This window comes from Abramis brama, assembly GCF_963993115.1.
Source record: "Abramis brama genome assembly, chromosome: 6".
In the NCBI taxonomy this organism is placed as follows: Eukaryota; Metazoa; Chordata; class Actinopteri; order Cypriniformes; family Leuciscidae; genus Abramis; species Abramis brama.
This window is the reverse complement of record NC_139968.1, coordinates 13021017-13048483: the sequence shown is the minus strand read 5'-3', so window position 1 is coordinate 13048483 and position 27467 is coordinate 13021017. Positions and strand designations below refer to the sequence as shown.

Sequence of the window (27467 nt, the reverse complement as noted above, 5' to 3'; positions counted from 1 at the left end):
GAAGATGGTTCCTCTTAAGGCACATTAAAAACACCACATAGACATATAAAGAACATTAAAAGCTTGATTTTCACCACAGGGGGACTTTAAGAAGTGGCGATTTTGTATGAATTTGTACAATGGAAACGTATTTTTTTGTGGAAAAAAGCAAACATTGAAGGTCCAAACATGTAACCGAACCTTCAGTGGGGCATAACAAGCAGACTGTTTAAAAGCGTATAAATACGAATGTGCCACCAATTCGGCAGAGAGTAAAATAGTTACGAATTGACATGAGGTTCTGTTGTTAAATGAATCATGCAGTGATTTTTTTGCGCTAGTCAATTTACTGGTATTTGCGCCATTATTTACCGCCCAAAAAAAGGCTGTCTTAAACCAGACGCAAATTTGCGCTGTTCTTGGTAGATTGTGTTGGTCATTATGGAAATGATCCGGCTGCGTCTGTGTTCTTTAATATGTGGAGATCATGCTCAGAACTTTCCACTCCCATCGGTGCTTTTGTAAAATTGCGCTCTCATGCCTTCGTTTGTATATATACTGTCGGCGCCAATAGCACCGTTGCGCTTCAGTCGACCCGAGTTCGAGTCCCGGCTCATGGACCTTTCCCGATCCCGTCCCCCTCTCTCTCTCTCTCCCATCTCACTTCCTATCTATCTACTGTCCTATCCAATGAAAGGAAAAATGGCAAAAATAAATCTAAAGAAAAAAAAAAAGTGTACAGATTGATTTCTTCATCAAAATTTTGCCAAATTCTGTGGCATTCCACGATATATACGATAAATTCCATTTTTATGACTGGATTCTGCGATTCAATCCATGTTTAGAATTTTGTGGAAATCCTGGTTCTAATTTGATTATAATGTTGTTTAGCTTAGCAACATGGTAGCATCCACTGGAATCAGTTACGAGATTGTTAATTGTGAGGCGGTTTTAAATCGGTCACTTGCGAGCTTCCAGTTCAGGACGCTGCCTTTTAACTGTAGGCGCCGCGACTACTCACTAGGTTTTGGACTGGAGTTCTGAGTGTTCTTGGACACACTACACCGGTTTAGGTCTGGCTCCGACGCCTGTGCTGACAGCCACTGGAAAAAGACGCTCACCTACCTGCAGGCTGCTGACAGTACACGTTACAGCACGTGTCGAGGCCAAAGGCCAGATGATTGCAGAGCGTTTGGCTCTGGGACCACCAGCCAAAGAATATTCTAAGTCCAGCCAGCTCAGCACATCATGTGGACTACATTCAACATTCACACACTCAGGCCAACATAGACGGCCTTCAATTTGTTCAGCATGGTCTGAAGTCCACTACACACACAAACACAAACACAAACACACACACACACACACACACACACACGTCTGGATCACTCTTTGTGGGGACTCTCCATAGACTTAATGTTTTTTATACTGTACAAACTGTATATTCTATCTCCTTACACTAACCCTACCCCAAAACTTACCCATCACAGAAAACTTTCTGCATTTTTACATTTCCAAAAACACTCATTCTGTATGATTTACAAGCTTGTTTACCCATGGGGACCTCAATTTAGGTCCCCACTGTGACACGAGTCCCCATGAGTATGTGTGCATTCAGGTTGAAGTCCCCACCGGGATAGAAAAACAGGTACACACACACACACACAAACACACACACACACACACACACACACACACACACACACACACACACACAGTTCAAAGAATGGAAAGATAGACTTTTTAGGATGTGCACTTCCATCACCTTAGACATTTGTTTTTAAAAGAACATGTTGCATGGTGACCACATCTGAAACAGACAGAAATTTAACCCTATAAAGCCTACTGTCTCATATTTTATATGGCCTCTAAATTATCAACGTTATTAAAAACTGTTGTACAAAATCTACTGCATTTTGTCTGATTGAGTTCATTCTTTGCTTTCGCTTTCACAAATGTTGCATTCCCCAGCGAAACTTTGCGTTCCCCCAAGAAACTCTGTGTTCCCTCACAAAAATGTAACAGTTATTCACTGTATATAGTACAGAAACTTTCTGTTAACCAATTAACAGTTTTTTGTTACCGTAGGATTTTTACAGTGTGCCTTTATTTGATAAAGCACCATTTTTTATAATACATTTATTTTAAATTGGAGAGGAAGAGAGAGAGAGAGAAATTAGAAGACTACAGACTTTCTGAAAAAAATTCATAGAGCCCTATTATTGTAAACATTTTGAAAATTATAATAATTGTTACTAGATTGTTAAAGATTTATGAATTCAATTGATTAGACATGCTTTTTGATTATTAAAATTAAACCATTAAAACAGAATCCATACAAATTAAAACAGATTTCATTGGGTTCAGAAATGTTATCTTTGTTAAACTTTTAATAAAGTGTTGTTAAACTGTATAAGCTTTATGATTTTAATTTATTAGACATGCTTTTTGACTACTGAAATCTAATGTAACAGTACTTAAAACATGTTTAAAAAAATTTCAACAGGAAAAAAAAAATTTAGAAAGAAAACCTGAATTAAAAAATAAAATAAAAAATACAACAGAATTCAGGACAAAATAAAAGGGATTTCATAGAACCCTTGGCATTTTATATACACTGGATCAACTTTACTTTGTTATAAAAAGGTAAAATTATCTGATATTTTAAGAGACTTAGTGACCTTGACACACAGTCATAGCGGCCTCATGATCTACACATTCTGGTCGCACCACATGACTTTTTCAAATATTAATAAATAATATTTCAATTGTTAGGTGAGCGATTCCTTTAAAGGAGGTCCCTGAGGCAGGGTTTAAATTTTCGTGTTGACTAGGCAGAACCAAAATAGATTAATTGGCCGATTTGCAGGCTAACCGGTTTTGAAATGCAGCTCATTGCAATGTCACAGTGAATCAAGTTGGCATAAGAGAGCATTTTCATCTCTATTCATAAAGTGGACTTCACAACTATGACTTTCACAAGCTTTGGGTGATGTTTCCAAACATAAACAGATTTCATCCGAGTTTAGGGCAACATACTCAAGGCATCCAATTCCAGCATTCTTTGACCACCGCCACCCAACACTACGCCCCCTGACCACCCCCAACTACCACCACCCTGTGAGTGAGATCTGTCCTGAGCTTGCGTAGCATTTTACCATCTGTCAGCACCACCAGCCTGTGGATGCCAATCACGCCCTGTCACTCCCCAGTGACATCGCCTTCCTCAGCCAATCGCTGCCAAGCACTACCTAGAAACAGGTCCTCTCCCGCCAATCAGGATCCTGTGCCTCATCCACCTGTCTCTGTCCTCACATGGAAATCTATGCCTGCCCAAATGCACTCACACGCACATGCACTCACCTTCAGAGATGTAAGTTCCTCTTCGGATATCTTTTGAGCTTGAATAAAAAAAATTAAAAAAAAATGAAAATCAAATGCTGTGCTCAAGTCATGTCAGAAAGATCGTATTTATGATTTGATCGCACATTAATGCCACTACAAAGTCGCAGCTGAAGTTTACTTTGCAAAACTCTGTTTCAAGTACATTTAACTTAATATAACACTGAATTAAGCATGCCTTAAACATCTAGAACGTCTAAGTAAATAATACTGTGAAGTACTATTGTAGAATTTACTTTTAGTTTTTTTTAATTATTGCTAACTTAACTAACTTATTCAGGTAGAAATTACACTTGTTTTTTCAGTATTTACTTCATCACAGAATCATTTTTATCAGTGATTACGACTTTCCAAATCTCCAAAAATACATTCTTCCCCAGAGGACTTAAACGCACCAAATTACAACGATTCACTGACACTTCATCACAAATGTTGTTTGATTAAACATAAACTTTGAAACTGTATGATCAAATTTATGTAGAAAAGGTACATCGCCATCTTGCTCCAACCCAGTGGTTCTCAAACTTTTTTTTTGTCAAAATCTGCCATTGCAACAGCTGTTTTCTGTTAATTATTTATTTTTTCAGCTTATCTCCCGCCCCCGCAGAGTCTGTTATGAACATAGTCAATAAAATATTGCAATGTATGTATAAATATTCATTACCATTTTCTATGTTTTTGTATGATGTCTCTAATGCTCACAATAGCTGTATTTATTTGATCAAATCCAGTAATATTTTGGAATATTACTACAATTTCAAATAACTGTTCTATGTGAATATATTGTAAAATGTAATTTGGTCTCACATGATCCTTCAGAAATCATTATAATATGATGATTTGATACTCAAGAAACATTTCTTATTATTATTATCAATGTTGAAAACATTTTATGAGTAAGTGAAAAACATTTATTTGAAGTATTTTGTAACATTATAAATGTCTTTCCTGTCACTTTTGATTACTTTAATGCATCCTTAGTGAATCAAAGAATTATTTTTTATTTTTTTATCATGCAGACCCCAAACTTTTGAACTTTTTGGCCTTACGGTAGCAGTTTGATGGCTGGGATGGGGGAAGTTTCGCTTTAAATTGTTGGTGTAGTCATTGTAATTGGCGTAATTGTTTAAATTTTGTCAGTGAAGACAAAATGGAAAGATACTGGCTTTATTTCGAACTCTAAACATTAAAGATAAAGCGTTATGCATTAAAGGCAAATCCAAAACCCACATTACAGAATATCTATTCTATAATTTATCTCAGCAAGATGCAATTATAACGAATATATAAAAAATAACGAAGCATGTGGCCACATGTGCGCTCCACAGAACGGAAACAGTTGATCAAATAGCCATTACATTAATGACTGCAAATACAGAAGATTCCAGAAAAGCTGTGAACAGCTGCCACATACTCAAGGAAGTTGGATGATCTGTGTGAAAATCACAAGTAAGAAGGAGCCGCATTAGTGTGATATCCCTACTGGATTTAATAAAGACATGCAGACTAACAGAGAAGACAAATGAGGAAGCAGAGGATGAAACTACTGTGACTTTTACGCTGTTGAGCCATTACACACTGGCAAAAAGACAACACACCACAGCTGTAAGCAGCCGGGACAGAGATTGTTCCAGTAGACTTCACATTACCAAGAATATACTTCAAGAGCTCGTTTCTTCCGACAAACACAATAAGAAGATATCTTGAAAAATGTCTCGGTGACTTCATTGGCTTTCATTATATGGACAAAAAGACACAGAGACGTTTTTCAAAATATTTTCTTTTGAGTTATGCAGAATAAATCAGTTGGACAGGGTTGGAATGACATGAGGGTGAGTAATATGTTTGGGTGAAGTATCCTTTTAAAAGGTCCGTTCATGGTTGGTTATGGTTTTAATTAAAAATAGTTGTAAATTTAAAAGAATAGCCGATTTCACACCACAGTTATAACGATAACAGCAGAGGAATGAGATCACTGGAATCACTTTCAGAAAGATTTTTCTAGCTGATGAATGATAAAAACACTGACAGCCAATCAGAATCCATCCTGCTTTAAGCATGAGCATTTAAAATGGCAGACGACAAAACTGCAGTGTGCTTATAATAAACAGAATGATATTGTGCATTGGTGTGGACGTTAATATTGTTATCATTATTTCTTGAAGTGTGAGACTTAATAATCTGATAATTTGTGCATATAATTAAACAGGAAATTAAATAAAAGTTTAAGATAATTAAATGCCTTTTTATGTTTTAAAGCATATTTCTTGAAATTTAGATGGAAAAGTAGAGTTTCTAAAGTTTTGGTTGTTTTTGAAATGCCTTTATTAAGTTTTTTAAAAATAGTTCACCCAAAAATTAACATTATCCCATCATTTACGAATTTTCAAGACCTCCTAGGTGTATATGACTTTCTTCTTTCAGCCAAACACAATCAGAGTTATATTAAATAATATCCTGGCTCAATATCAAAGCTTTATAATGGCATTGAATAGTGCCAGAGTTTTTGAAGCCCAAAAAAGTGCATCCATCCATCATAAAAGTAATCCATATGACTCCAGTGGGTCATAATAAAGGCCTTCTGAAGCGAAGAGATGCGTTTTTGTAAGAAAAATAGTTAGAAATATCCATATTTATAACCTTATAAACTGTGATCACTGGCTTCCGGCAACGGTCGTACGCACGATCACAAAATAATCGAGTTCTGGCGAAAGGGTGACCTCTGACCCGACGTATGACATAGGCATAGTGCAAGCTTAGGTGAGAACTGACGAACACTGAAACACAGAGGATAGAGCAAAATAAAATGCCGGTCATGAATTAGAAGTCTAAAACGAGAAGTTTTAAAGAGGACTTCGATATTAGAGAAGCGCTACATCATATGTCAGGTCAGAGGTCACCCTTCCGCCAGAGCTCAACTCTCTCGTGAGCTCAACTCTCAATTCATTCTGTGTACGGACATTGCCAGAAGCCAGTTGGATTACATTTATGGCATGGACGGATGCACTTTATGGAGCTTCAAAAACTTGGGCACTATTCAATGCCATTATAAAGCTGGGAGGATGGCTTGAGGGCAAGTAAATTATTGGATTATTTTCATTTTTAGATGAACTATTACTTTAAGGCATATTGCTGGTGAAGTTCACACATACACACACAATGAGCTTGCACTTTGCACTTCTTTAAATAAGCCCTATTAAAATAAAGTTAGTGCAGCAGTAAAGCCTTAAAATATCACTGGTTGGCAGGCCGCCTGCTTCAGTCCAGTAACAGCCATATCTGAATCATCCCACAGTCGCACACACACACACACACATTCACTTCTGAACCCAAATAGAAAATAAAAAAGGAAAATACATTTATTTGTTTTTAGATGTATATAAAATAGAACATGTAAAAAACATGATTTACTATATTGTTTAACAAAATGAGGATGTCCCTGGTTTTGTGTAGTACATGCCCACAGTTAATTGTTAACTAAACTAATTGTTAAAAATAAAGGTTCTTTGTTGGCATCAACAGAACCGTGAAGAATCCATGGAAACTTTCCATTTATAGTGGAAAGGGGTTAATGTTCTTCAAATTGAGAAAACATGGTTCTTTAATGAACTGCTCACTGAAAGGTTCTTTGGGGGAAGCAAAAAATGTTTCTTTAATGGCACTGCTGTTAAAACCCCATTTGCGAACCTCCTTTTGTAGCATGTGGCTACTTTTGAATTGCCATCAATGAAGAAAGATGCTTTTTGCAGCCATATGGTGTTGTTATCATATCTACCAGCAGGGGCAAACTTGTCCATGCTAATCCAACCGTGATCCCTTGTGCTCAACTAATACATTTAATTTAGCATCACAGTCGAGGGGCGACACTAACTCTGCATCTGGGGCCCATTTGCAGACATTTAATTACGACCGGCCATCAAGAGGAGCCCCAACATCACTTCTTCCCCACTGGGCCCATTGATAAGGCAAGATCATCCGATGAGAGGTTACAGTCGACGACAGCTGTACACTTTCCAGACCTCACTGTGCTATGGCCACCCGGGTTATGAGATGTTATTAATACGCTTTTGAAGATCCCACAACACATTCTGTCCCATTCACACACATCATTCCCATCATCCACAAAATTGCGAAGATAGAGATTCTTCACATTTATCAGAGGAGGACACAAGCAGGCAACAAAGACTAATGAAATTGGACACCCTCTCTTAGACACACGTCCTCCAACTGTCTGTCCATGTCTCCATGAATGCTCTTATAAGATAACCGTGGGCTGAGCTGTACTGATAGCAGCAGCTGAGAATAGAGCAGTGACGGCTTGTTTGTTTCCATAGATAACACTGGGCCAGTGGTTAAAGAAACAAAGGAGTACAGAAGATATAATGATAATCGACAACATCAGGTTAGCTCCATTTCTAATGAAACTCTAGCCTTATGTTGACTAAAGCATGATTTTCACGCAAAATGATTCACGGCAGGTGCATAAGCACGTAATGTTGATAAAAATGGATGATAGTAAACAAATGAGGTAGTGTGTAGTTACTAATTAGGATAATACACAGTCAAACCATCTCCAAATAAGGGCTTCCGCACAGCGTACCTGTGCAGCCACACGCCACTTATCAAACTTATCCTCATGCACTTTACAGATGCCTACTCCAGAGACGTCCCCCTTCTCTGGACGTCATTGGATGTAAGCTGGACCAGGTTAAGCTCAACCCGAGATGGGGAGCTGGATGCGAGCACATGCACATCAAAAACCTCAAGCGAAGTGACACGCTATAATCAAGACCAGATAAAACACATTGAAAACATATATTTCTTTTAAACTTTTCAGTTTTGACTTTTATCCCAGATTTAGAAAAAATTTAAGTAGCCTATGTATTGTTGAATGGGTGGTTTGTGCGTTAAAAATGTTAATAATAAAATATGTGCGCATGCACTGTTTGTTAATAGGATCCAATGACTTATGACACCGTATCTACACTGGATGTGATGCGACTTTTCAACAAATTTCCAACAGTAAATTGATGCCTCCGTATTCCGAGCACTGGCGATACTTCTCATAGAAAGGACAAATGGATTTGCAAAGGTCGCTTTGTTGCGTCCAGTGTAGACAGCTTCTAGCTGCTGAGGCGCAGAGCAACGCGTCCGAAAAACGCGTCCGGTGTAAAAATTCCGATTTTTTTTTTGCCAATCTGACACTGATCGGAATTTGTTGCACACGTGTAAACACAAAAATTCACATGAGATTTTCGCATCCATTCTGAGCCACTTCCAAATTCGGTTTTAAATCAGAATCAAATCCGACATCTGACCCAGGGGCCACAAGGGTGGCACGGGGTGGCAGCTGGCACCCTAAAAATGAGCAATCACCAGACCAAGCTCAATCTTTTAAGATTGAACATTAGTCTGGCGAGTCTGCTCTGTATTTTCTACTGCACAAGAGGCGTGATCAACGGGCATAGTTCAAATGACTCTGTACACAATTGGATAGTCCTTCAACCAATCAGACCAACGATCCGGGTGGCGTACTTTTGCAGCGAAAACTCCAGGCAGGAAACGTGTCAACAAACGTGTTGGTTTGTAGCATTGATCAGTGGTTTGCAGAAGCAGCAATGGCATCGAGTGATTTTTGCAGGTTGTGCAAAAAAAAACAAAAAAAACATGAAAGTGAGTGGTATTTACACCCACTCGAGCGATTTGTTTGCTAAACTAAAGAAGCCATTGAGCATTGTGGAGAGTTTAAAAGGATTTGGATTGGATTAAACCCCAATAGCGCGCCAGGTGAATAAGCCAGTTTGTGATTGGTCCCCGCAGAATTGTAACGGAAGCAGGATAGAAGAATGTACAGGTTTCCAGCCTGAGCTACAGGGCGAAATCAAATCGCCAGCAGATTGGGCTGGGTTTACTCAGTCTAGATGTAATATACAAATAATTTTTGGTTTTGGTTTATGCGGGGGGAGTCGACTTACCTTATTTAAAAAACGTTAAGTCGGCTTTTATTTAAAAAAAAAAAAGTGTATCTTTCTTCGATCGATTGGGTCACGAAAAGCACTTATCAAATATGATCTATAATTCACAATAGTTTTAGTTTTAAGTCTGATGTCTTCATGTAGATAAAGTGCATTTCTTCCTCTTGCAGTAGGCAAGTGTAAAAGGCAGATCGGTATGAATCCATAGCACGGAGCGCAGTAGCCTAACTCGAGTGTCGACTTGGAAGAATGCGCTTGTCTTGTCCAGAGACGAGTATAGTTGTGAGAAACTCCACACACACGAAAGCAAAATTTTAATTTGAATCACACATTCTGACAGGTATAATATGGTATTGAATACATTTTCATTCAAATCACAGTGATTTCAGGAGAAAAAACTTGACCAAAAAAGCATGTGGGGAAATAGCCAAATCAGCACAATATATTGAAGATCTTAATTATATAAATGTTTTTAATTAATATGTTAAAAGCTTTTTATTTAATTTTTAAATGGTTGACATTTTAGTTGTAACATCTCCGAGATGATCTTGACAACAGACTTGATTGCGGATTAATTACTAATTACTAAAGTAAATATTAAAAGACTCTGACCTACATCTAAACGCGTATATCCAATTCCCCTTGCGATTCCGAGCCACCACAGGTCGAGGGCAACCCGTTTGCCAAAGATAGCTTTTTAATGTCATATTTTGAAGCAGACGTGCCTGTATGTGCTCGCACTAAAACTCACAGCTTTTTTTTTATTGAAGCGATAACTTGCTAACATAAGCACACCTCAGGAAAAAAAATGCAGTTTACGACCCCTTTAAATCAAGAAAAAAAAAATAGATGACTTAATAGGCTGAAATTCTTGGCATATTATTTTGTACATTGTTTCTTTATAAATATAAAAAGCAGAGAAGTATTGATGTTTTAAGATAATATAAATATTAGATATAGCTATATACAGTATGTGCGACAAGTCTTGGTGATACTGCCAAGGATGAACAAACATGCACCAGGTGCCTTATTTTGCAACAAATAAGTTGTGTGTGTGTTTAATGTGTAAGACTTCAGATTCATTAGCTATATATTTTTATTCATTAGTATATTTTTATATGCATTAGTAAATAACTAAGAAAAACAAAGTACAGTAAACTGTAAAACTATTTGCGCTACAAACCATTGAGTTCATGATTATGATATTGAATTAAAATATGATAAAAAAAATAGTTTGCAGCATTACAGATAGTTTTAGTACAGGTAAAATATGTAAACTGGAAGAGAAGAGAAGCCTGGCTTCCTGTGTTCATGATTCTAAAATTAAAAATATGAAAAGAAAAAACAAAGAACTTAATTTGACGTCTGATGTTTACCTCTTAACTAGAGTCATAAATTCAAAACGTTTGTTTAAAATGGTATAAAAGTAAAAAAAAAAAACTTAGCATAACTTTTGCTGTTGTATCATTGCTGTGGTGTTTGAAAGAAACGGCAGGTCTACCTGCGTTTGTGACGTTTTGGGTGTTATGTAAGTCGGACCGTGGGTGGACATGAGTCACCTCGACCCTTAAAATGTCTACATGACTCACTCTTCATAAATCTGCCTGATATTTACATTGTGAATGAACACAAATAGCCCGCACCTTCACACGTCCCACCCCACAGACAATCAACGCCAACCTGCAGCTGTTTCATCCATTCAGACTGCCTCCAGAGGGAAACTTTAGTGTTTTTTGTCATCCCATCAAGTTCAGCTAATGACACCAGAACCACAGGGTTGGCTTCCCCACCGAGTTAAACGAAACAATGTTTGGCAGGTGCCCACTGAGTTTGAGTCAGAAAAGACGTGTCATAGAAAGGATCTGTCGCAAAATACTGCGGTAGAGACCTGTAGGAAACAGTTTGGGAATGTAAATTCAGGCTTTCTTTGTTTAAACATGAATGTCACCTAAAAAAAGTACACAATTTTATAAATTAAAAATAGCATCAATTAGTACAGCAAAAATTGTAGGTCCATCTGGAAAGCAAAATTCTCCATGTGTTCCCTCAAAAATCTCTAATGGGTTTTTACAATAGCTGCTAACAAGCTTCAACATAGACTATAAATAGTTGTCTGATTCATCAAGCACAAACTAACAGGGTAACAGGCTATTGTCTTCTCTTACCTAACCAGATCTCAGCCCTTCTAGTGCCTAGTGCCATACAGGTTTCCTGGAACGATTCTCTAGGGCAGGATCGACCTCTAGGAGTTCTTCCTGGTTTACGTTCCTAGGCGGCTCTGACTTACGTCTGAGCCCCTAGCGAAATGAGTAATCCCTATTATGTCTTGGTTCCTATTTTTAGCGACTTTTCAGACCCCTTTAGCGACATATTTTCAAAAAAGCGACTAGCGACAAATCTAGCGACTTTTTGGACAAACCTCAGTAACCTCCAAAGTTGCCAGCACAGTCCTGCGAGCGCGAGATCTTGCTTTCTCCCTGCCGTCACGCCTCTCTCTGCGTCGTCTACCCTGTTCAGTGAATGAGAGGAGCAGCAGCACGGCAGCTGACAGACGTGAATGAGGAGTTGTTTTTACGGACTTATCACTTATCTGCTTCTATTTTGTTTTATATTTAAAGAATTTAGTTTGGCCATTTTTCCCCTTACTTTTCTTGTGCTTATCACTTGTAATACTCACTATTACAGTGCTTTAGTTCACCCAGTTCCCGAACTCTCTCAATTCAGATAATTTTACACATAAAAAATAGTCATTCACTAGCTACTCGTTCTATTGTCTGACAAAAAAATATAGGAAATGAGAACAGCTTTATTGTTCATTCGGCTATATTATATTATATTATATTAAAATACAGTATGTGAGCATGAATTTAACGAGAAAACATTAGGAAGGCAGAACGCAAGTACGACGCGATGACGTCATGAATATGCTAATTGACGTATGACGTCATCTATCGACATTTAGCGACTTTTAGGGAAGGCATTAGCTACTTTCCTTTGAAAATAGTTGGCAACACTGTTGGCTCCTCTAGGCTCTGCTAGGGCTTAAAGCCCGGGACACACCAAGCCGACGGTCGGACGTCGGGCAGTTTTTGTGCGTCGGCCGACTAAGTTTCCTCAGTGTGTTCCGCACAGTCGGCTGAAATTGGTCCTCGTCTGCTTTTTTTTTTATCGGCATCGGACCGTCGGTGAGAGAGAGAGAACTCTGATTGGCTGTTCAGCTTAGTGAACGAGTCACTGCACAAGAATAATAGCAAAACAGCGAGCAAAGAAGTCAAAACGGTACAGATAGAAGGCTGTTCTAATGTTACGTCGTTTGAGAGTTCCTTGGCGAATATTTCAATATTAACGTGTGGAATAAAGAAAGTGTTTAGCAGAATTGATATTCAAAATGGTAAGCACGCACTGCTTTGTTTATGGTTTGTGTATCTGCAGCCTGCAGCGTCAGTTTCCCTTTTTGAATGACAAATATAGATGAATATATCTACAGAAATAGACAGTTGTCTCATTTACACGCAGGCGCAGAACACACATTCTAGCTGACAGTCAGCAGTAGTTCTCTCTGTGTGTTCAGGTGCAGCTTTTTCCCCCAACGCAGGCGACAACACAGTCGGCTTTCATCAGCGCTAGTTATTTGGCATTGGTTTGGTGTGTCCCGGGATTAAGGCCAAGTATATCATTATAGTCGTTCCGCAGCCATAGCACGGCATGATTGTATTGGTTCCCCATTACAGCGTCTAGCGACGCAGCACGAGTAGCCTAATGTATCAAAAGGGAACGTACTCGGTTACTTACGTAACCTCCGTTCCCTGAGATACGGGAATGAGTACTGCGTTTCAGGCCATGCTATATTGCTGCACGACTCTCAGTTCGTCGCTTCAGTCGAATTTAATCTGAGTATCCCATGCATGGCAGATCACCTGCTTTTATAGCCAGATGCCACGCCCATATTGGCGATACACAAGTAACCGAGTATGGAGACAGAGCGTATTTAGGCCACGCCCACACCGGGGGGGGGAAACAATCCAACCGTCTCCATTGACTTTGCATTGCGAGAGGCTGCCTCCTTGTCATTTCTGACTTATAACAAAAAACAAAACAATGTCGAAAAGCTGCTGTGAAAACCAGTTACAGCAAACAAGCTAAAAAACCCAGAAATAAGTTTTTATAATCTGTCGACCCCAAAAAACAAGCATTTAAGGACACAAAAGTGGATACAGGCAATTGAAACAGAGCTTTTTCTGTCTTTTGTTATAAGTCATAAATGACAAGGAGGCAGTCTCTCGCAATGCAAAGTCAACGGAGACGGTTGGATTGTTTTCCCCCCCGGTTGTTACAAAGACAAGGCTTAAGCCTAGTCCCAGACTAAAATGCATGTTTGAACAGGTTTAACTGAAAGCAACTTGCACTGAGATATCTTAAAATATTTCAGTGCCTTTGTTTTGTCTCGAGATGCACATCAGTATGTTTTTTTTTTCTAAGGCATGTTTATAAAAGATACTTAAATGTCATAATTGAACTAAGGCCTAATCCTGGCTTCTGTGAAACCAGACCTAAAACACACGAACGATAATGCTACTATGCTAATGCTACTTTGCCATGCACATGAACTCAAGTCCTTGTGGTAGTCCTTATCTAGAACGTTGTTACACAGTGGACTAAAACACGTAAACATTAACACTATTATGTTAATGCTACTTCGCCAAGCACATAAACTTGTGTCCTTGTCGTATTTGGAGTCCTTAATATGTAGAACCTTGTTAGCAATGTGTGCAGCGGATTATAATAAAACATGTAAACATTAATGCAACTATGCTAATGCTACTTTGCCAAGCACATAAACTTGTGGTATTTGTAGTCCTTATGTAGAACCTTGTTGTAACTTTCATAGACTAAAACTAAACTCTTAACACTATGGCTAGTGCCTGTTTAACAATCAGTTATGATAACTGGGTGAACAAGTCCAAGTAAATAATATTCTTGAGCAGAGCTGACAAGTATGTTGTGTCTGCTATTTTACAAAGCATTACTACATCCCTTCATCTATTAAGTTTGTTGCTAATATGGTGAGGAGTTTTTTTTGGCATGGCTAGATGGGTTTGTGTTACGAGGAAGATCATATGGAGTCTTAGAGAAAGACAAGCTGTTACAGGGTCTGTAAAACGTCTGTAAAACATCCCTTGCCTGTTGCCACCGTGCCCTATAAATTAACCTTGAAGCCCTCAGAGGCTATACGTATGTGTGGCAACTGGTTTTGTGTTAGCAATTAACTTGAAAAAATAATGTCACTCCAGAATAAGATATTTTGCTTAAATAAAATTAGGCTTTAATACAATTAAGGTTTCTGCATTGTAAAGACAACTGACACTTAAAAATTTTACTGATCAATCCTATCTTAGTAACTATTGCTTATCCACCATATTGCTTATTAATATATATATTTTTTTAATTACAAAAATTATAATTTGAAAAATGTGTTTAAACCACAATGCAAAAGACTTTAAAGTCCTAATTTTGTCTCTTTTTCTTCTCTTTTCCTTTAGATAGAAATATGGCTTGGACATTTATTTTGTGATCTTCGGAAAAAAAAAACTTCTAGGTGCCGACACCAGTAGATTATGGGTCAATTATTCCTGGTATTTCGATCCTCCTCATTTATCTAACTTGCTGAACAATAGTTACCGGCAACTGCAGTCTTGGCAGCGATCGAAAGGCGACCTATTTTCAACTGTCAGCAAGTCAACAAAATGTCGGTCACATAGTAGACACACTATAGGCCGGGCCAGGTCACATGATCAGAGACGAACACCGCTGTTAGTCCATGAGGAATATCAGGCATTGCTATCCATTAACATCGGCAGCAGTTAGCATCTAAAATTACAAATGGTGAGTAGTAAAATTATATATTGACCCCTGCTGTTCTATTCCCTTCAGTACACCTGCTGGTGAAATGCGGGCATTGCCATGCCTGGTAATTTATACACCGAGCACCTGGTCAGACCACGAGACCCCACAGTGCAACCAGCTAGCAGGCTCGTCTCTGTTTCAGATGTGATTGAACCTTATACTGGCTCAAAATGGAAAAAGGCGGCTACTCATCCAATATAGTATGTTGATATGTATCTTAATATATCACAGATCACTCTCGACGTCACGATTTGAAGGAAAGATGATTGATAAGCCGTGAATTTAGGGCCTTATAGAACATCTTAGCTTTTTTAAGAAGTGTGATTGAGCATTATATATGAACATATGGAAACAGGTGGAGACAGAAAAATAAATTATGTAGATATTTAGACAGGTGTCCCTTTAAATGTACCAATTAGTGATACCAAACTCTAGAAAATACTTCTTTTTATAACTACACTATCTGGGCCTAAAAAGCATCTTCCTCCATTGATGCTCATTCAAAAGCTTTATTTGATAGATTCCCTAAAAACTTGACATTTCTCTTCTTCCCTTGGGTTGTTTGCTGAAAAAAGCACATTTGTGACCCCTGAACTTTCTTTGAACAGGCCACATGTGTTTTAGCTGGACCTAAAGTACCATTTTATGGTATACTGACGGCCTGAGAAGAAAGAATGTGTGAAAACACCATAAAGCTGAAATCAATGAAAGGATTATTTACCAGAGTACTTAGCACCCTGAACACTTACAAGCCTACACGATACCCTATAAAGATTTCATTGAGAAATCCCCACCGCTACCTACTGTGAATTCAATCTACCTCAAGCAGAAACAAAATGGCTTACAGTTATTCTCAACCTGTGATGGTGTCAAGTATATTTATCAGAGAACCTACTGATAATTGTGATTAAAACTGTCACAATCATATTTAACTGAGATGAGTCACAATCACCCTGAATCTCAAGACAAGCTTGATAATTTGAGTTTCTACATTAATAGTTTTAATTATATTGTATAATTTAAACGCTGAAATGTGTAATGTATTGTAATCGCAATAATTGTTTTCAAACAGGGTTTTCCTAAAAGACTGCCTGCCATTGGTTAGGGAAACAGAGATAGCCCCGCCCCAAACTCATGCTATTGGCTGTAGCGTTGCTATGTTGGGCTGATTGGAATCCTCAAAAAAAAAAAAAAAAAAAAAAAAAACAACCTACAATTGGCTTGCTTATTGTCTCTGAAAAATATTGAAACTTCAATGAGGAACAGAACAGTATCTAATGTATAATATTTCCATGTTAAAATATTTTCTTAAACCCATTTTAACAAAGAACTATTCTACATTAGAAACAGTTCCTCATTGAAGTTTAAATATTTTTGGCTTTACAATACAGAAACTCATATAAGGCATTATATCTGTGCCTTGGTGCTATACTATAAAATGACTACAGACATCATAAAGGATGGTGCAACGGCACAAAATGAACAACTGAGCTACAGGTTGTAAAAAAAACAAACATGCCAGATGGTTAAAGACGAGATGAATGTAGACGAAAGCAAAATGCCTTTATGGTGTACAGTACACACATGCAACAAACTACTCACACTACACTGAGCAGTAGCATCTGTGCAACCCTGAGCTTTAAGCAAGAGATTTCAAAGTCTTTGGAGAGAAACCGTACACATTCCTGGCATTAAGGCATGACGGGCTGTTGTCAAAGGACGGGGGAGCGCCACACAGAACTCAAAACTGAGCCTATTTACTGTCTTTATACATGCTTCTGGTGTTGTGCATGATTCATTAGTACACAGAAAGAAAAAGTAATCATTCACAACAATGTATGCCTCGAGCACTAACCCTAAAATCTGATTGGTTGATAATAATGTTGTCCCTATCACATTAAGTGCTATGAGATTTTGATAAGATGGCAACGGATGCCAATGCGTAACTATACATCTCAGATAAATGTGTCTACAGACCATGTTCTAGAGCACTGACTCCCAACCAGGGGTGCATGCACCGAAATACAGACAATACAACTTAAAAATACTAATTTGTATACTTATATTTAATCAGTGGGTTAAATAACTAATCATGATTCTAATCACATAGTTTTTAGAGTTCCTTTTTACAGAAAGAAAACTGTGTAGAAAATTGTATGTGTAGAGGCTAGTTTTTAAAAAAATTGCATTACTTGGTGACTCAATATTTTTTTTACCATCAGTATTGACTTTTTTGTTTAACGGTGACTTTAATAATATTAATCATAATGACATCCAGTATAATATTTTTTGTTTTAAGTATAAAGTTGCTAATTTTGGGAGAAAATCTGTGGAATTCTACAGAACGGATTGGTAAACTTGATATAATCTGTTAAGACGTGCTGAGCACTATAAAATGAGAGTAAAATAAAAACAATATTTGTATTCTATGGTAAAATTACAGCATACAGCTTTGGCATGAATGTACATTATGACTGAATTTCCTTTTTAAAAGAAGGATAATATAATGGAGTTAAAAGGAACAGCTATGATTTGGAACTGAATAAAGGGGCACTTGAGCATATTGACTGGGATGTTATGGGAAAAACAGATACAGTCATTAGCCGTGTTTCCACTGTCGGGCCAAAAGTGGGCGTGCTAGTGTGTGCCAGGGCCAATCCAGGACCTTGTACTTTAACAATCAAATAAAGGCTAAATCTAGTTTATAAGCAGATCTGCCTCGTGCCTTGATTCTGCTTGGGGACAGACGTCCAATTAAACTCGGATAAACACCTTCTTTAATTTTAGACCATGTTTACCCAGGGACCTTTACACTTGGCCGACGTGTTCTCAGCATATGTTCAGCACACAGCAGGACTGCCGTTACAGTGCCGATACAGCAGTGCTTATTACATATAATTCAATCAAACACATATAGAGCTGTCAGTGATGTCAGATCGAGCACTTTCTCAAAAGGGAAACCGCATCGGGATTGGTGTGAAGCGGTGGTCATAGGGCTGACTTCCCATTTCTAATTACATCCAATATGAACTTGTGCAGATGAGACGGCACAATTTATTTGATTAAGCTATAAATGGATATACAAGCGGGCAAAAATTGCTGTGATACACTGAAGTCATCAGACCTCAAGGTCATGAACCTGGCTTTTCAGTTTTTGTCAAAAAGTAAATCATTTATTGAATAAATAATTGATGATGACAATTATCAATAATAATTCAATTGAATGCTTCCCTACTATATAGTATGTGAAAAACTATACGCCAAAGAGTATTATGTCAGAATATATAGCATTCGAAAAACAGCAGGCGAAAAGTCCCTGGATGACCTACTTTCTCTGGCGATATTCTGAAGTGCACAATCGATGGACACTTTACTATCCCATGAGGCCAACAGGATTTATGAATGGAAGTGAAGCGATGCTTTATTTCGTTAATGAAATCTATGACGAAAAATGTTCGTTAATGACCTTTTTTTCCATGACCAAGACGAGGCAATGACGAGACGAAGCCAGCGTCTTTAAACAATAACTGTGAGTATATCAACATGCAATATCGTTGACGAAAAAAGACGAGACTAAAATGTATTCATTCATTGTTTTTGTTGAATAAAAGAGGAGATTTCGTGCTTGCGGTAGCCAGATTTCAAGAGTTTAAATTCCCCAAACAGAATTGTTCTGTTAAAAGGACATATTTTCTACCCAACAATTTACTTAATATTTGCAATCTGCCAACCAAGAAGAAGAAACGCGGATGATCTGAAAACACTGACAAACAAGTAAGCTGGAGTTTAGCGATCTCCATTTGATATTTTCTGCTGAAATGAAGGTGTCGTTCAGTCAGTCTGTGTTCCTTCACAATCAAACCATCTCAGTGATGAACTGTAATAAATCCAAACATGGATCTATTCTAGACAATACTTGCGATTGTTGATGTTGAATGAATGCAGTTACGCGACCTCTGTGTGACGACACAGTCTTTTTTTTTGGTTGACTAAATATTTGAACAATTATAAAAGTACATTTGACACAGGACAGTCTGAATACATTATTTTAAAAAGCTGATAAAATTAACACAGAAAATCCCTTTCTGTGAAATAGCAGAAGTTGCTGGTGCCTTAAGACGGTCATACTCTCAACATAAAGATTAGCCCATTTACTTCTACATGTCAAAGCAATGAACACATGCTGAGAGGTCAGAACACCACAGCAGGAAACCCACAATTCTACAAAGTTGAAAACAAATAAGTGTCACCACAAATAGGCTGATAGTGGTTGACACCCGCTGAGAGCCAAGCCTCGCACTTCTTCACTAGGCTCACCAATGCCATTTGCCTTGTAGACAAATATTTTCACACTGTATTAGTTGTTTGTGTGTGAAAGTGAAGAAAACAGCAACTTGTGTCCTATGTCATTCCAAACACTGACACTTCCCAAATGTAACCAACCAAACTGGTTTTGATAATTAATAGCCATTCAGTTTTTACCAGCGTCCATCGATCAAAGGAGCTGACAGCACACGTGCTATGGTTGCTGAAAGGGCGAGTGTTGATATTTGAGAGATCACACCTTCCTAAATAAACTGTCATGTGACCCAAGCCATAGGAGGAAACCTTTGGCTGCGGCATTTACAAGTAAAAAAATAAATAAAAATCGGAGATATCAGAAGATGACTAAATGAATAGTTTTGCTGGTTTTCAGGTTTGCCAACATCACATGAAGGTGGCGGCATGTAGATGGTTTAAAACTAATAAAATTAACGTCAACGTTCCTAAATTTCATGAAGATGCTAGCATTGCAGTGTTTTTCTTTCGAAGTCTGGTTCCTTGATGACTTTACAAATCGAATATAAAGCTAATGTTAGCATTGTTTCTGGGCATTTTATGCTAAAACGTTTCTGTTCCCCAATCATCAGATGTGTAAATCCTTTGCTGACAATTGAAAACTTGCTAAGCTAATGGTAGTTTTGCTGTTTTGTTTCTTTATACCCAATCATTCAATTGTCTGGCAAGACTTTTTGGACGTTAAGAGCAAATTTATGGTTGGAAGTCATTCCCAACATCCATAAAGTGTTGCTTGACATTTGTACAATTGGATACAAAAAACAAAACTATACCGTTCTCTTACCAAACTTTCGATTGGATAGGCCAGTTGGACATCCCACATCCCCTTTTTAATTGAACAAAGGTTCAAAGGTACCATTTAAAAAATGTTGCCTCAGATTTTACAGGTAGTTTATAGTTTAGTCATAAATGTTGTTCCAGGACTAAAAACAAAGACATTTCTCAGGCCTCTGTTGCCACATCTACACATCAAACGGCACAAAACACATGTGTTTCCACAGAGCACTGTGTCACCATACTGACTCATGAGCGCATAGACATGAAACTAATGACAAAAGGCAACCGAATAGCCGGTAGTCTTAAGAGCTGAAGGGACAAAGGCATTCACAACATATTTCCCAGCTGTGATTTAAGCATCCCTGGTAATACCAGCAAACACGCATGCTATGAAGAACCAAGGTCAACACAGCGCTCAGGCCTTCACTAAGAAACAAGTGTAAAACTTTTACTGCTCTATACGGTGCTTGAAACATCTAGATCCAACTGTTCAAAGGTCAAACAACACCAAAGACCACGACAGCTGTGGAAAAATAGTTAAATATTACAATAAAAATTAACAACACAATATACCTTTCCAGGGTCATATTCACACGCCCGTTTACACCAAAGTATCCGGAAAAAAAGAAGCAGCGCTGTAGCCCAGAATGGCGTCTGGGACTCCCATCAGCCTCACGTTCCCGGGGGTACGAGGAAACTCCCCCCTCTGGGTCGGGCTGGCAGAGTGATATAGAGAGAGCAGCTGACGAGGGATATATGGGAGAAGAGAGAGGGAGCGATATACCATGGCGGACGAGAGGGGAAAAAAAGGACAACACAACAGCCCCGACACATCCTGACAATACCAGTCATAATGCTGTGGCCCACTGTGCTATTTAAAAACAATCCATCAAAAATGCCCCATCTTTCACCGCACGGTCAGAGCCCACGACCTTTCGCTGGCTGTGAAAAGCTTCACGCGGGCAGCTGAGGATTTCATGCAAGAGACTGTAAAACAATTAAGCTGACTTCGTATGACAGATTTCTCAAAGTCACAAAGTTATAATAGTAACCGTTAAAATTACACCATAACAGCATTGGCTTGATGCTGCAGGATTACTTTCAATTAAATGTGTTCACAAATACACCAACTGCACAGATTAACTAAACTGCACAAAAACACTTAATTTCCATATCAAATATTTTTGGAATGTATATAAAAATTTACTTAAATTATATACAGCAATTTTTGCATAATTATTCTTCAAAACAAATCACTGCAAGTGTCATATTTACTAAACCCTATTGTTGCACAGAATTTTTTTTTTTTTTACAATTTCCTAACATTACCTCAAAATATAAATATAAATATATATATATATATATATATATATATATATATATATATATATATATATATATATATATATATATATATATATACATACATACATATATACATACATATATACATATATACATATACACACACACACATACATACATACATACATATAAATATATATATATATATATATATATATATATATATATATATATATATATATATATATATATATATATATATATATATATATATATATATATTTTTTTTTTTTTTTTTTTTTTTTTTTTTTTTTAAATAAAAGTGATATTTATTTTTGAATGACCATACAAGTTCGATGAAACCATAAAAATATGAGAAAAATTAAAATAACTTTTTAAACTTATTAAAGAAGAACAAAACTATTTATCTGTATTTATCTGCCTTTTTTTTTGTGTGACAACAATCAATTATTAATATTTCATTGGTTCTCTCGCCTTTGCATTTGTTCATAATTTTTAGCAAGAAATTATGTCCGCACAACTTTTGCCGGACATACACATACGAAGTGTTGTGCAAAAACGGAGAATGTTTTAAAATAGAAACAGTGGACGCCATGTCCATAATTGGACACCTTTGTAACGCTGCAACAAAATTGGCATCCACATTTCTGTCAGTAACTCACACGGAAGAGTGGCCTGATTCTATACGTCAGTCACTGAAGATCACTGCCATGTTCGTCCCGTTTACAGGGCTAATTTTGTTCGCCTGTACTAGAGCAAGTTACATAGCACTTCAACTGACGAACACTAGTGAAAGTGCAAGACATCTGCAAAATAAACTTTTCTGTACACGATTTGCCAATGCAACCATCTAAACTTTGCAAGACTGCTAATTATCAAAAATATAAATGAACTGCACAGTATAAAAGTTTTTTTTTTGTTGCATAATTAGCATTATATTTTGACTAGTGTTTAGTGATTTCATAGAGAGGCATGTTGCAGGAATGTGGTCATCACTTACGTGCACATCAGCACTGATCAAGCCCTGTCATTTATCAACACTAAACAAATAGCAGTGTCACCAGTAACATCTGCTGAAAACATTCAAATGTGCTGACTGACTGTGGAGACCCAAGTTCATCATTTTATCCAATTTCCATTTGTTTTCTTCTTCATAATTGATTCAACATGAAGGGAATAGTTATCTGCCGTCATATCCTACATTATACAACATTAAAAAGTCACTTGTGTGTTTTAGCAGTGTTTTAAACGTTAAAATGTTGCAATAGACATGTAGGCATCTAAGTTTGGATCATTTATCAAGTCATAAACAAGAGTTTGAGTGTTTAAATATTTTCAACAAAAAAAAGTTTAAAAGTTTAGTTTACAATAGTAATTAATTAAGATGATTTACAGCTAAAATAATAGTTTTATATAATGACTGTTTAAAAATTTCAGAGTATGAAAAGGTAAATTTTGGGGACACCTAAACCTTAATTTTACAAAAATTATGTAGCTATTCTCAACACATACTCAAACAGTCAGTTTTAAAATAAATAAATACTATTATTTATGCTATAAATATCAGTAAGGAGTGCTAAAAAGAATCACATTTAACAACCTTTATTGTTTGCTTTTATTTATAGATCTTTTTTTTTTTTTTTTTAACACTTAACAGTCCCGTTAACTGTTTTAACAATTGGTTTACCCGCTGGTAAATATGAACCAAATAAATATATTTTCAGTATTGGTAAAATTAGTAAGAATAAAAATTAGTAAGTTTAAATGTAAAATGAGAATGAGTATTTAATAATAAAAAAAAAAAAATAGAATAAAAAAGATGTAATAAAAAAAATAAATCACAAAAATCAATTGATTATATTACATTTATATTGCTTTAAATCTATAGAAATGCATGTTTACATTTGTGATGAGACAAAGCATGACGGAATAAGCAGGAGGAATGATACCGGTTTATGTCGGAGATCTGTGGCTACAATAATACAGCTCAGAATCGCAGCGGAATTACACTTTGGCAAAGAACTCAAAAGTTACACTCATCAAACCCATCCATCATCCCTGTGCCTTTAGGACCCGTGCCAGTTCAAGCATTTAGATGATTTCTTACTGTACTTGCTACTTAAGCGTGATTTATCCCCGCAAAACAGGGACGAAACGCTCGCTAACAAATCGATTTTTCATACATCTCCATGCAACACAAACGGCTTTTCCCACAGCGGCACATTCCTTACCTCTGGAGGTGCTCAGGGCAAGCTTTCCCAAGATTATTTGACTGTCCGTTCTCAAAAACACCCTTGTCCCAAGTTTGGTTCATGGTAGAAACAACTTTCTACCCACAGGAAAATCCAATGAGTCACTCCCCGAAACGTTGCAGGAGGTTTTTACTGCAGTGAATCCCGACTGAGGTCCTGTCTTTCTGTGCAGTTACGAATCGGCCTCCAGTGAATCCGGGATCAACAGCGGTAATGAAAGTTAACCCACTCGCACGCGCCCTCTCACTGAGCCTCTGCCAGACCTTCAAAAGTCTAAAAAAAGTGCAGATAAAACAGTGTGCTGGAAGGGGCTGCTGGGATGAGGGCTGGAGGAATACGACAGGAAGAGGGACGTTTGACCATTTGGGAGTCCCCGAGGGCTGCCGGACTCTTTCATTCTCTCTCCAGCCAATGATAGAGCAAGTGTGAGGAATGCCATTAGCCCGTCACCCAAAAGTGCCGGATCAGTTTCGTCAACAGATTATCAAAGGCCAGGCCCCCGTGCGCAGATTATTAACATTTCCGACCATTAACATTTTGCGGGGCACAAAGAGGCCCCTGTTGCACGTCTACGTGCAAAGCCTTTGATTCTCTCACTGTAACGCTCTGGAGCATTAACTGCTGACGGAGAGTCTCCTGCAAGGGGTTCTGTCCCACACACACAACTCTACTGATCTATTGGAGATCTGGATGCTGGCTGTATAGGATTTTGGGTTTGGGTACAATTTGATTTTAAAAATTGGGCACGAGATCTTCTCAACGAAACCAAGATGTGTTCAAAGTTCAACCTGGATAACAGACTTTGGGGAGTCAGAGGGATTTGTGTGAAACTTGAAATGCACATAATAATGAAACCGGCAATAATTAATTTAATTATTTAATAATTAATTAATCTCGACAGAAGGAGTTAATGAACCAATCTGTCATTTTACATCATAGATAAAATGACAGATAGAGAGATGGATGGGTGGGTGGGTAGGTAGATAGATAGTACAATAGCATAGAAGGAGTGACAGAGCAACAATAGACAGATAGAGTGATAGATAGTGTGAACAGATAGATAAGAGTGATAGAGGCAATAGACAGAATTATAGATAAAGCAATAGTAACAGACAAAGAGCGCTAGACAGAGATAGAGTGATAGAATAATAAAGTGAAGATAGACAATAGACAGATCGATAGTGATAGATAAAACAATAGTGATAGAGCGATAGAATAATAGATAAAGTGATAGATAGACAATAGATAGAGCGATAGATAGAGTGATAGATAGAACAATATAGTGATAGAGCGATAGAATAATAGATAAAGTGATAGATAGACAATAGATAGAGCGATAGAGTGATAGAATAATAAAGTTAAGATAGACAATAGACAGATCGATAGTGATAGATAAAACAATAGTGATAGAGCGATAGAATAATAGATAAAGTGATAGATAGACAATAGATAGAGCGATAGAGTGATAGATAGAACAATATAGTGATAGAGCGATAGAATAATAGATAAAGTGATAGATAGACAATAGATAGAGCGATAGATAGAGTTATAGATAGAACAATATAGTGATAGAGCAATAGAATAATAGATAGTGATAGACAATAGATAGATAGAGCGATAGACAACAGAGAGCGATAGTGTGAACAGATAAGAGTGAGATACAATAGACAGAATTATAGAGCGATAGTGACAGATAGAAAGAGTGATAGAGATAGTGATAGACAATAGAAAGAGTGATAGATAGAGATAGTGATAGACAATAGAGCGACAGATGAGTGATAGATAGAATGATAGAACAATATAGTGATAGAGCGATAGTGTGATATAATAGATAGTGATAGATAGACAACAGACAGATAGAGCGATAGATAGAGATAGAGTGATAGACAATAGATAGATTGGTAACACTTTATAATAACGTTCAATTGTAAGTAATTTATAAGTGGTTAGTTAATGATGAACTAATCATTTACAAAACATTCATAAATGTTAAATTACACATCATTCGTAGATCTTATGCCTTACTGATTCTTGAAGTGGTAATCTACGAATGATGTGTAACACATTTAAAAGTGATGAATAGTTTACACTTTAGATTTGGGGATGCAGAAAGTGTTGTAAATGATTTATTCATGCGTTTACACATCATCTATAACAGGTGTTGAACACTGTAGTGTGTGCTGCAGTGTAAGTGCTGACTGGTGAGGGTATAGACACACATGGAGGAACACATGGAGGCTTTAACCACTGTGCACCTGATGTGAGCAAAACATACAAAAAATGTAACAATTTATGAAACGCATAGTCATGTTTTGCAAATGATTAGTTAATCATTAACAAATCAATTGCAAATGATTAGTAACAGAATTTACAAGACATACATAAAATGTTGGCATATCACTTGCTAATCATTTATGAATGTTTTGTAAATGATTAGTATATCATTAACTAACCACTTATAAATGACTTACAACTGAACATTATAAAGTGTTACTGCGATAGATAGAGTGATAGATAGAACAATATAGTGATAGAGCGATAGAATAATAAAGTGATAGACGATAGATATAGAGCGATAGACAGATAGAATGATAGATAAGAGCAAGATATACCTAGATATATAGTGACAGACACAGATTTTAAACAAATAAAATATACATATACATTTTTTAATTTGCCACTCTTAAATAACGAACAGCAAATGCACAAAATATCGATTAGTTTCTTGCGGACCCCCTCATTAACCCCCTGCAGACATGTGTGACATTCACGGTCACAATCCCAGAGTATTCTTGACTTGTAGGAAAGCAGATACCGTTGAGAGAATGACTGACACTGAAACTGCAAGCGCTGGGCAAAATGTTCCACATCAGCAGGACAACTGCACACAGAAAACCCTCGGAAACAGCCCTGACCACAGCGACAGGTGGAGCCGCGCATCAAACACTTCAGTCACAAGAGTCACAGGAACCTTTTGTTACGCCGACATTGAATTTTCTTACTTTTCAAATGACTTTCAATCTTAACTATGAAAATCCTGTCCCTCAACTGTGCCGTCATTTCCACAACAGTTTTTCCCCAATTATAAAAAAAAAAAAAAAAGTGTCAAAATATGATTTAACTGCAATTCAGATAAATAAAATTTTAGCAGTGAATTTTTCCCTATAGACCTTATGTAGCCCCGCCCCTTTTCAGCGCTGCGCTCGTTGTCTTTTGACTTCCGGTCTGTATTTTCACAGCGATCTTGCGTATTTATGAATGAAAGGCTCGTTTTAAAATCTTCCCGGTCTACTGACGTTTGTTAAGTCATCTGCTTTAAACATTACAATCCTCATGATAACTTTTGTTAACTTTACATTAAGTAAATCCACTTCAAAAGCTAATTACTCTTGGACAGCAATGCCATAGAAATATACAGAGCGACCGCAAAAGTTCAAAGACAATATTCGAAAGATGGCGGCGGCCTCATTTCTCTGGCGTATAAGGTCTATACCAAGACAAAGAAGTCAGCCAT

At 37.2% G+C, this 27467-nt stretch overlaps 1 protein-coding gene across 1 annotated transcript in view; it reads right to left on the bottom strand.

Annotated features, from left to right (window-relative positions):
* rbm20 (RNA binding motif protein 20) overlaps positions 1-24201 on the bottom strand; it is a 68357-nt gene extending 44156 nt beyond the window's left edge. Inside the window, exon 1 of the mRNA XM_084117696.1 lies at positions 23933-24201. Coding sequence (XP_083973822.1) covers positions 23933-24015 — 83 coding nt within the window. The 5' untranslated portion in view covers positions 24016-24201. The remainder of the gene's footprint in view (positions 1-23932) is intronic.
* Positions 24202-27467: the final 3266 nt, after the last annotated feature.